General features: G+C 53.0%; 1 protein-coding gene across 2 annotated transcripts in view; it reads left to right on the top strand.

The window, feature by feature from the left end:
* Window positions 1-9,140: 9,140 nt before the first annotated feature.
* The window catches only part of SHISA6 (shisa family member 6), a 222,267-nt gene continuing 220,110 nt past the window's right edge, over window positions 9,141-11,297 (top strand). For both annotated transcript variants that reach the window (XM_052688170.1, XM_052688169.1), the window contains exon 1: window positions 9,141-9,826. In XM_052688170.1, coding sequence (XP_052544130.1) covers window positions 9,150-9,826 — 677 coding nt within the window. In that variant the 5' untranslated portion in view covers window positions 9,141-9,149. The remainder of the gene's footprint in view (window positions 9,827-11,297) is intronic.

The raw sequence follows: 11,297 nt of genomic DNA, 5'->3' as shown, positions 1-11,297 counted from the left end.
AAAAAAAAAAAAAAAAAAGTAAATAAGAATTTTAATAAAAGCGTAACGGTAACCAGATCTAATCTCTAACCTTTTGAAATATAAAGAGGCTGCTTTATCTTCGAGGCAGCGCAATCTTTCCGCAGCCGCGATGGGAATTTGTGGGAGTTAAATTAACTGAGGCAGTGCTCCCCTCTTGCTCGTTGAATGTAAGCGAAACATATTGAGGATTATTGCAAAGGAAGAATTAATAAAAACTGAGTGGGGAAGTTCCAAAGTCCAAGCAGGTTTGCTCACAGCTCCCCACGCACAGGCGCACTGCATGGGGGGAGCAGCCTGCTTCAAGTCTGCTTCCACTGGGAAAGGGGGAGAAGCAGCGGGAGGATACAAACTGTGGGCTCTGCACTCCGAACACGCAGCTGCTGGAGTGACTGATCCAAAGCCTGGGGCTTTCGGCCCTCTAGCCCTGGAAATGTCTCCATTGTATGTTATGCCTGCCTGCAGTCATGCAGAGTGAGTGCAGGTTGACCCCAACCTGCTGCAGCTGGGGGCTGGGCAGAGGAGAGCAGTGTAAGACCCTCTGCAATGAATACTGAGCATGGAGCCAAGCAGGGCATGGATGCTCCTGTCATTGGAGAGGCATGACCAGTTCCACCCATCTGCAGTCTGACAGCACAGCTATGACTCCAAATTCCCCCTCCTTCATGTCCAGGACTCTGCTGTGCTCTTGGCCATGCAGTTCATGAATCCTTCACCTTTCCACACAGCTTCCAGTTTCCATCACTTGCCATCAGGTTTATCTCTCCAGTCCCTCTCTTCTCATGCCATACTGGCTGGGTGGCTGTTGAGGACAGTGCAGATTATGCTGTTGGCAGTGGGGCAGCCATGCCCGATGCTCTTTACGTTTGTTCAGCACATCATTGCTGTGCAGCCGCTTTCGAGTCAGACACAGTTTGGCAAAAAATGCCCTTGAAGCATGTGGGTGTTCCCAGGAATACCTCCACAGCATCCTGCCACCACACAGCCATGATTTGTGCCCATTTCCACAGCACACACCCTGCAAAACATGCAGGGAGAGAAAGGGAATTTCCAATAAAAAGCCCATGCTGCACTCACCCACACACAACAACACAAATGCAGCTTTCCTTTCATTCCACAGCAGCAGAGCACTCCTGGCATCAGCCTGTGGCTGCACATCCAACAGAAGTGGCAGCAGCATAAAGATTTAAGGCAGAGGTTCCCATCTAGCCCCGGGGATGTAGTGGTAGAGGCACTGCCTGAGCAGCTGTGCTCTGTGACTTGACATTGCTCACCTGCAGGGTGATGGTTATCCAGCCCTGCCATGCAAGCAGCGTTCCCATCCCTCTGTCTTTTCTGAATTTTGCAAGCCTGGGGCTTGGCTTTCTTTGGTCTTGCTCACAGCCTTAGAAAACATCCTCAACTCAGAGTGCTTCAGGCTCTCTTCATTATCAGCCACTTGCTTGGCCTATGGATAACCAGGGAGAATGGACTCATGTCTGAGGATTTCAGAAAAGGTATAAAATTCATCTGTGTAGAGAAACAGAGGGACTTACAGAGACAAGGATAGGATGTATCACACTGCCTGAAGGCACTGCCACGCCTGATGCCTGATGCACAGATCTCCCCTACAGACAGCCTGGCTGCAAAGAGGGGGATTGACCACCCAACGGGCTGTTCTCCTGAGCTACAGCTACCTTCTTTAAAGACAGCAATGAGAAGACCTGCCAAGGAAGGTATATTATTTCATATGAAATGATCTCCATATGAAAGCTGGGTCACATCACACCACCAGCAGTGTGGGAGCAGAGGAAACCCCTTCAGGACAGTTTTATGCCCCCCATCCTCCCCAGCACACCTGGAGGAAGCTCTGGGGAGAACTCAGAGGCTCACCAAAGCTCTGCTCTGTGCTGTGAATCAGGCAGCAGGAATGGCTTCTGGTCACAGCAAGGGGACAGGCAAGCTTCCAGCACAAGGCCTGTGCTGCAGCTGTGCACCGGTCAGATTTGGGGCCAGTATTCCTGCCCCGTCTCTTCCTGTGGTCTCTGACTCAGCCACAGGGCTCAGCAGGATGGGAACAAGCCCCAGCAGTCACCATCCGTGTTACACCCACTGGAATGACCTCAGGCTTTATTTTTCCCAGCACCTGAGTTTCTCCTTAAAGAGCTACTGCAGATCTGCTTCACAGCCTCCCCATCTCTGTGTTCTGACTGCAAAGCAATCCTGATAGGCTAGGCATCAATTACAGGAATTCCATTGTTTTGGCAAGCTGCAGACTCCATTTTAGCACCTAGTCCCAAAATACCCATGGCCTGGTCTACTTCTTCTGAACAACTGCTCTGTTTTTTAACCTATCTTATACCATCCCATTTCTTAGCTGTACCATCTTACGCTACACCCACCACTGTAGCTTCTGTGCATCCTCTATCATCTGTCAAACAGGATTCCTTACTGACCAGAAGTGATAGAAAGTCTGAACCGTGACCTCTGCAACTGAGAAACCGAAATGAACAGAGAAAGCAATGGCAATCCTACCCTAGAGGAGGTGCACAGTAGTTGTGCATGCGACCTTCCTTCTGATCAGGCTGAACTCTCTCTGTGAACCTCATGTGTAATTTGTTGGGAGTGGAAGGCCTTCAGGATTACAACTAAATAATGGATTTTTCTTCTGACAGCAGCTGGGAGTACCCTGCCCACAGCTCTCCTGAGATGCTGCCAGCCCAAGGCAGCATCTGTCTGGGTTGTTCTCAGGTTTAAGGATGGAGCTGAAGGCTTCCTGCAAATCTGAGACCAGACAGGTGGGATAGGTGGCGAGGAACTGGTGCTCTATGAGGACACGAGGTCTGAGAGAACACAGACAAACCCTCCACTTGGAAGTGCACCTTTCTGCAGCACTTCAGCCTCTGGATTTTACTATTAAATGAATACATCCAGATAAAACTCTCATAGCTGAAGATCCACCCTTAGAGGTGATGCTTGGAGAAAAGAAAGATGCCTGTTCACATCATCTTGAGGCTCTTCTGACCCTGTACTGTCATTCAGTATCCTGGGAAGTATGGAGACAGGGCTTTCAGAGTTTTAAAGCCAGAACAGCATCCAGGAGGGGAAGCTGCCTGAGATCTATGATCACCAACACCGGGGTTAATAATTCTCATTTTGAGTTATCATCTGCATCTGACCCATGGCTGGGAAATGACCGTGTAAGGTCTGCCATGTGTTGAGTCTGGTTCCTTCCATCTGCTTCTCTGCAGACTTGGACAGTTTCTGACAGTTTCTCCTGGCTCGGACTGGTTGGTGATGAAGGTTACTGAGCACGAGTGGAAGAACAGCTGCCAGCTCCAGTGGGACAATCTGATCCGTTGGATGTTCACAGAGCTGCTGGGAGGAGCAGGAGGAATCTGCTCTCGTGTTAGTGAGCTGTGCAGGCATTATCACTGTTCCATACAGGACACAGAGCATTTCTGGAGCAATCTAGGGGTCTGGTTGGTCAGCTCTGTGCCAGAGCTTCTTCCATGGGAATGCACCCAGCTGGCTTCTGTTCACGTCAGGACCTTGGGGTTTGCAGAAGTGCAGCCCTAGGAGCATTTTCTGAAGCCTTCCCTGTAAGTAAACCTGGATGATTAATGATGAATCAATCATTTGCTAAGAGGTTTTACCTCTGCTTACAGGCAGCCCATGTGGACTTTCCAAGTGAGTGCAGTGACAAGCTGCTGAGCCAAAGCTCTGGTGCTGGGACCTCAGGATGCACAGGGTCTGGAGAACTGCGTGCACATCTGCCAATGGCTTTGGCAGTCACTGCTCCCTCACCCCTCACTGAGACAGAAAACTCAGTGTGAGCGCTGGGAATGCTCTGCAGACAGACACAGACATCACTGTGTGTGGCATCACAGCCTGCGGCGCTCGCTGCCACAGTGGTTGGGTGGATGGACGGCAAGAAGGCCGTGTCATTTCTCGTGTCATTAGTGATAGGAGCAGAGGGAATGGCTTCAAGCTACAGCAGGGGAGATTCAGGCTGGACATGAGGAAGTATTACTTTTCAGAAAGGGTGGTCAGGCATTGGAATGGATGCCCAGGGAGGTGGTGGAGTCACCGAGCCTGGGGGTGTTCAAGGAAAGGCAGGATGTTGTGTTGAGGGACATGGTTTAGTGGAAGCTATTGGGAATAGGTGAACAGTTGGACTGGATGATCTTGAAGGTCTTTCCAACCTTGGTGATTCTATGATTCTATGATTCTATGATTCTAAGAAGGCGAGAGAAGCAAGATGTTCCCATGGGCAAAGGCAGCCAACGTTCCTCAAACTGCAGAAAACCATATAAAGCACAGGCTCCAGGGAATAAAACAGCCACTACAGGTTGATGGATTGCCCCCTTTCTGAGCTAGTTTGTCCCTGCTTCAGGATGCTGCAGAAGGAATGTATCTCACCTGGCACTGCCAATGTTGTGCCTGTGAGCCAACATCTGCTTTTGTTCCCCACACTTTTCCCTGACTGGTTTCTGTTCACTATCTGTTCTGCAGCTGAAACTGAGCAGCTTTCCAATTAAAACAGACCTAAGATCCACTCCCTATCTCACTACAGTCATAAAGCAAGCCTATACTGAGTCAAGCAAGGAAAAAAAAAGCTTCATAGAAATAATCCCCCAAACTCCTGTTACTGGCTTTTTGTAGCTACATTAATTTTAGAAGAAAAAATTAGGTTCAAAGTGCCGAGCCCATTTTAATAAAGATTCACGGTCACAACTGAATCCCCTGGTGGGGAAGAATCAGCTTTTGAGCACATCAGACTCATTACAAACTCCTCACAAAGTCACCAGAGTCCAACAAGTGGTGGCAGAGAAAAGAGGCGAAAGGTGAGCAGATCTGGGTACCGTTTAACAGAAGGCACTGAAACTGCACTTCCCCTCACTGCCAGCAGCCGCCGGATTTCCAGGAGAGAGATGAAAGCACCCAGCACAGCAGATAAACAAGGCAGCAGCTCTGAACCGTGCACGCCGATCAAAACAACCCGGGAGGATGGGATGTGAGATAAAAGCGCTGGAGATTTCGTAGTGACTTCTAGGTGGGAAGGCAGTCCTGCTCTGCTGCGAGCATCTCAGCTGCTGTCCCCCGCTTCTGCAGCAGCAATGCAGCTGCAAGCGCAGAAAAGTTCCAGAAATCAGATATAGCTCCTCAGGGACTGTTTCCTTCCTTCTGCAACACCTTTAGCTCTTTCCATCCCAATATTTTGGCTAAGGGAGAGGCAACGGGGTTATGAAGGAGATCTGTGGAGGCTTTGTTCTTCTTTAGCATGCTCATGGATAAATGGAGCAGGAGGAGGGAGAGGTGTCTGGGTATCTCATTGCCTCCATACAGTCTAAGCAGTACCACCCCAGCAAGTGGAGCCCAAATCTAAGCCAGTGCTGGAGTTCTGTCCAGGTGCACTAAAAAGGTAATTTTCTGACCCAAAATATTCTGTAGGGCAGAATACTTACTGCTCAGTGCTCTTCTCCAGGGGATGTTGTTTCACAAGACAATTTCTATGTCACTGTAACACTTGGCATAAGGACAGAGGAGTGTCAATAGAGTTTATGTCTCGAGAAGATAAGATCTCAACAAGTTCCTGACTGCCTCAGGCAGGGAGCTTTGCCCAAGAGTGTGAGGATGCTGGGTTTCCCCTGCAGCAGCAATTCTCCTCCCTAGAGGAGTTGCCCAAGGAGGCTGTGGATGCCCCATCCCTGCAGGCATTCAAGGCCAGGCTGGATGTGGCTCTAGGCAGCCTGGTCTGCTGGTTGGCGACCTGCACGTAGCAGGGGGTTGGAACTGGATGAGCACTGTGGTCCTTTTCAACCCAGGCCATTCTGTGATTCTATGATTCTAAAGCAATGCCTCTCTGCAGTCTTCAGTTCCTGCCCAAGAGAGCAGAAAGATATCAGATGTGGGGAAGATTTGAGCATCCTGGCCTTGCTTCCTCCATGGAGGATGAGGAGGAAGGAATATGCTTTGCAGTCTTTCCAATAAAGTTTTGTGAGACAACTAAAGCATCATCTCCAGAGGGAGGGATGTGAGCTGGGCTCATGGGAGGCAGAGTTCAGGAGGGTGGATGCGTTAAACCAGCTCAACCAGCTGCCAGCTCACCACTGAGACCTGGTCATGTCCCTGCACTCCTGGAGCTATTGGAGTGGATTGAGGAGGTGGCAGGGGGTTGGGAACTTGATGATCTTTGAGGTCCCTTCCAACCCAAACCATTCTATGCTTCCCCAATCATCCTCAGCACTGGAGTAGATGTAGATGGCAGAGCTGAAGTTTGCCTTGCCAACCTCATCACCCATGGGCTCTCCTTAGAGTGACACAAAGCGTGTTCAACCGTGAGCTGTGGGCACTTAAACCTATGTAGTCTCAGGCAATGATTCACTGTTGAGAGGTCCAGGGGAGGAGATTTTGGGGGTGGTATCCCTTCCCACTGCACTGCTCCCTCTCTCCCTGTTCCACCTTTCACTCCCCATGTCCATGACAACTGCTTGCCTACAGCCACAGGGTGTTATCATGGAATCACAGCACAGCTTAGGTTGGAGGGGATCTTAAAGACCATCGAGTTCCAGCCTCCATGCTGTGGGCAGGGTTGCCATCCACCAGATCAGGCTTTCCAGGGCCCATCCAACCTGGCTCAGCATGTGGCTGCAAAAATAGTTACTGGTTCAGCTTACCTTGATCATCCTGGGGTTTCTGCAGCCCACAGCTGGCTTTACCATCTTCTCTACCCCTCTAGTATTTCAGATTCGAGAGATGATTTCTGTAAGACAAAAACCTGGGCCTCCACAGCTTTATAACTTGTTCGATACATCTCTGCCTAAAAGCAGCACAGAGCTTTCTGGTGTATACAAGAGCTGAAGACGCAGAGAGAGAAAAAATGGCCTGTTCTCCTTCCTCCCCATGGCACCAACAACTGGGGCTGCCTGATGACTTAGCTGCCCTTTACAAGTATTTATAGCACAGAAAGTTGCTCCAGTAAAATCTCAAATCCTAGATACATAACCATATCTTTATTCACCTGTGTGTTTCCTTTTTGATACACATCATCCTCCTCTTCCTAGGAAGCTCGGTAAACTGACAGTCATATGCATGTTGTTCTTTAGTTTCTATACCAGGAGAATGACATCCATGTATTGCAATAACACTGAGGCTCCCTGTGAAGTCTCCTTCTTTCATATCTACAATTTCTTAGTTAATTGGCTTCTTCCCATCCAATCTTCTGCATTCTCCCCCCCAGAGGTGAACATCACCTGACTTGCCACCTGCAGAAATATTCAGAAGAAAGCATCCTTCAGACCTAGTACCATTGACTACCTATGCTGCTCCTCTAGAGCTGTTAGCAAGTACAAGGATTTGTTACTACCAGCTGTATTTCCTGTGGGATCTGATTCATTGCTCTTAGATACTTTTCTAACCTGTAACCCTTCCCATTTGGTTTCTTGACTGGCAACACAGCAGTATTATTTTTAGTTTACTAACAAGCCAAATTTTCTTAGAGAGTCTGCCTAACCTCTAGTTTGATTGTATGTTGCTTCTGCCTTGCTGCTTCAGCTCCAGGTTTCAAGATTATCTTTAGTGGCAAAGCTCACTTTGAGCATCCTGGGACTTCATCTAAACTCAGTATTTTCTCCGCCTGGCTTCTCCGAAACCTCTCTGTATGTCCATGATAAATCATCTCTTTCTGTGCTCGGCTGTCCCAAACTTGGACTAACTTCACTGTTTTTCTCTGCCTGCGTGCTGCTCCTCGCTGCGATTCCTCTCTGTCCTCTGTGTGTCCTTACAGCTGGCAGTGCCTTTTATGTCTTCGGGAAATGTTTATAAAGGCTTTCCTTCAGTTTGCAGTGGGACATGGGGGAAGCACCGGGACTTTGGACACCTGCCCAGCACTGCGTTGTATTGGGACCACTGTCCTGGGACAGAACTTCTGGAGGAGGTAATGGAGCTCTGCTCCTTGGTTGCCCAGCTCATAAACCTTGGCATCTCACACCTGATTGCACAGTCTCACACCAAACCTGCCTGCATTTATAGGTCACTCACACCATCCACACGGACCATACATCCCACTGTCGGGGAACATAACCAGCATACATCCACAGGGTCCTTAAAACCGATACACACCTACAAGGTCTTCATAGCCCCCCAAATCCACAGGGACCACCATAAGCCCCGCACACACTTACAGAGGCTGTAACTTCACACACGACCTCACGTGCAGTGCATACACACAGTGACTGCACAGCCCGCACAGCTACAGCCACCATACCCCCTCCCCACTGTCCCCCGACTCCTGGTCTGTACAGCCAGCTCTCCCAATGGGACCGCATCCCCCGTAAGGATCACACCCCACGCCTAGGGGCACCACGCATCACTGTAGGGACCAAACCCTCGCACAGCTCGATAGGGACGGCGGCCCCACGCTCCACATCCCGCACGCACCGGCGGGGACCACGCCCCCCGCGCTCCGCTATAGGGCCCTACGGGCTCCAGCCCGCGCAGCCCTTCGGGGCCGGCCGGACAGGCGGGACGGGGAGGCGGCGGCGGGCGGGGCTCGCTGCCCCAGACGGGCCGGGGGGCTCCGGGGTACCACGGCCCGGGCCGACCCGGCGGCGGAGCGGCGCCCCGCGTGCGGTGACGCCGGCCCCGAGTGATGTAAGGAGCGGGTCGGCGACGGGGGGCGGGCCTTACCGGAGCGCCCGGCGCGGCGCGGCTTTGCTCGGCGCCCGCCCCTGCTCCGCGCCCGGCTCCGCGCCGCTCCGCCCCCGCCTCCGCGAGGAGCGCGGGCAGCCCGCCTGCTCCGCGGCCGCGCTGCAGTCCCGCTCCGGCATGGTAAGGCCGTGGGTGGGGGACGGGAGGCGGGGGCGGGCCGGGGTGCCCGGGGCGCCGCGCTCTGACCCTCTCCCCGTCTCTCGCAGCCCCTCGCCGGAGGAGCGCCGGCCGGCACGGGACTCCGCCGCCTCGACCCGCACTCCGCCGGGCTCCGCCGCTCGCCGGCATGAAGCGCCCGGCGCCGGGCGGCCGCCGCTGAGGATCCCCGCGGCACGGGACCCGCGCCCCATGGGGCAGCACCGCGGCCGCTGAGCTCCGCGTCGCCGCCCGCCGCCCCCCACCCCGCGCCGGCCGCCCCGCGGCCCCCGCCTCGCCCCGCTATGGGGCCGCGGCACCTGCTGCTGCCGCTGCTCCTGCTCTCCTTGCAGCTCCTGGCCCTGCTGCCGGCCGCGCAGGCGGCCGGGCCCCCCCGCGCCAAGGGCAACCGGACCCAGGTGGCGGCGGCTCCGCGGCGGACCCCCAAGCCGGGCAAGGAGCTCCTGAACCAGACGCTGGCGGGCCCGGGGGCGGCCGCCCCCACGGCGCTGCCCGGGCGAGGGAAGGGCGCGGGGGGCGGCAAGACGCCCTCCGGAGGCGGAGGCGGCGGCGGGAGCTCGGCACCGGCGCACGAGACGTGCTGGGGGTACTACGACGTGAGCGGGCAGTGGGACAAGGAGTTCGAGTGCAACAACAGCCTTACGGGCTTCCGCTACTGCTGCGGCACCTGCTTCTACCGCTTCTGCTGCAACAAGCGCGCCGAGAAGCTCAACCAGAGCCTGTGCCGCAACTACAAGAGCCCCGAGTGGGCCCACCCCACCACAGCCAGCGGCGCGCTGCCCGCCGACGGCAGCAACGGCGCCGACGGGGACGCCAACAAGTACGACCCAGACAAGGACAGCACCAACGCCACCGTCTACATCTCGTGCGGGGCCATCGCCTTTGTGCTCATCGCCGGTGTCTTTGCTAAGGTGGCCTACGACAAGGCGCGGCGCCCGCCGCGGGAGATGAACATACACAGGTGCGATCCTCCCCCTTTGGTCTAGGGACACCCTGCTGTCTGAAGTTCCCCCGTTGCTCTGATCGCCTGATGAGCTTTCCCTTTGCGTTTCTGTCCAAGGGTTCCCCCAGCGCACTTCCCATCCCAAGAGTCCTCCTTTCAGCCAGCCATCCAAGGGCCCGTCAAAGAGTTTCCTCTTTGCACAACCTGTCCAAACATTTCCCTTTTCAACTGGCTGCCCAGATGTTCCCCTTTTTGCACCATCTGTCCAGGGGTTCCCCCGCTGCACTCCTGTTCAGGGGGCTGCCATGTGAACTACCCATCTAAGGTTTTGCTTTAAGTGTCTGGATGAGTTTCCTCTTTGCAGCACCCTTCCAGGCATTTCTTCTTTACACTGGCTACGAGCTTCTCTTTTGCACCAAGAGTCCAAATGATCTTCCACCGCACAACCACTTTGAGAGATCCTCCCCTTGAACCACTCACCCAAAGGTTTTCACCTTTGCGTCCAAGAATTCCATTCTTGCAGCACCCATCAAACGATTTTAAATTTCACCACTCATCCAAAGGTTCCCCCCTTGCTCCAGGGACGACACTGTCTCTTGTAACACCCCCTTTCTGCTCCCCGGCCCGGTGCCCAGCTCAGCCCTTCTTCCCCTTCCCTGCGCTGCACCCCGCGCATGGGGCAGGTGAGGCCGTGCTTTCAGCACCACGGTGGCGGACAGCTCCGGGCTCTGCGCAGCGCCGACCCCCAGGAATCGCAGCCGGCCTGGGGCGACCGCAGGAGCAGCCAGAAGTTTAAAAAGTGCTTTGTGTCCTGCAGGCAGGTGTCCTTGCCTTATAATCCTGAGGGGTATTAGAGAAAGCAGTGTTGGTTTCCTTTCCTTTCCTTTTTTTTTTTTTTTCTCTCTCTCTTTTCCCTTCTAAATCCAGATAACTGAAGCTCGTAGTCCTTGCTGGCTGCGTGCTAGGGAGGCAGTTTGAAATCCTTGTCTCAGTGGTTTTACACATTGCTGTTTTAACGAGAAAGCACTTCTGATGTGTCAAAGGGAATCCTGTTTAAAAGCAAAAGCTCAGGCTTCCATAATGCTCCTCCTTTTGGATAAATGCTTGTACACTCTCAGATCATGTTTATATTTGGTGGAAAAGTCCCTTCAAATTATGTGTGCTGGGAATGGAAGAGGTTCCCATTCTGAACATAGAAATTAGCAAGGAGCTTCTTTATAAGAACAGCTGTGAGCACATGAGTGGGAGAAGCTCTTACATCTTCCAGATACTTCACAGAAGTTATTTTAATGAAGAAATTTTAATCAATACCAGTAAAACCCTAGACAGCATTTTTGAAGTTGAACTTCAAATGCGGTCGACCGAGTCTGGGGGGGAAGAGTTTTATCTTTTTACACAGGAAAAAAGGTGAATGACGCAGTTTTTATTTATTTGGGATGATGTGCTTTATTTAGACTCCTTCCTACATAAGACTACACGCACAGAAGTG

Source organism: Tympanuchus pallidicinctus, unplaced genomic scaffold, assembly GCF_026119805.1.
Source record: "Tympanuchus pallidicinctus isolate F22 unplaced genomic scaffold, pur_lepc_1.0 scaffold23, whole genome shotgun sequence".
Taxonomy (NCBI): domain Eukaryota; kingdom Metazoa; phylum Chordata; class Aves; order Galliformes; family Phasianidae; genus Tympanuchus; species Tympanuchus pallidicinctus.
Note: the sequence above shows the minus strand (reverse complement) of the source record. Positions and strands in the feature narration are given on the sequence as shown.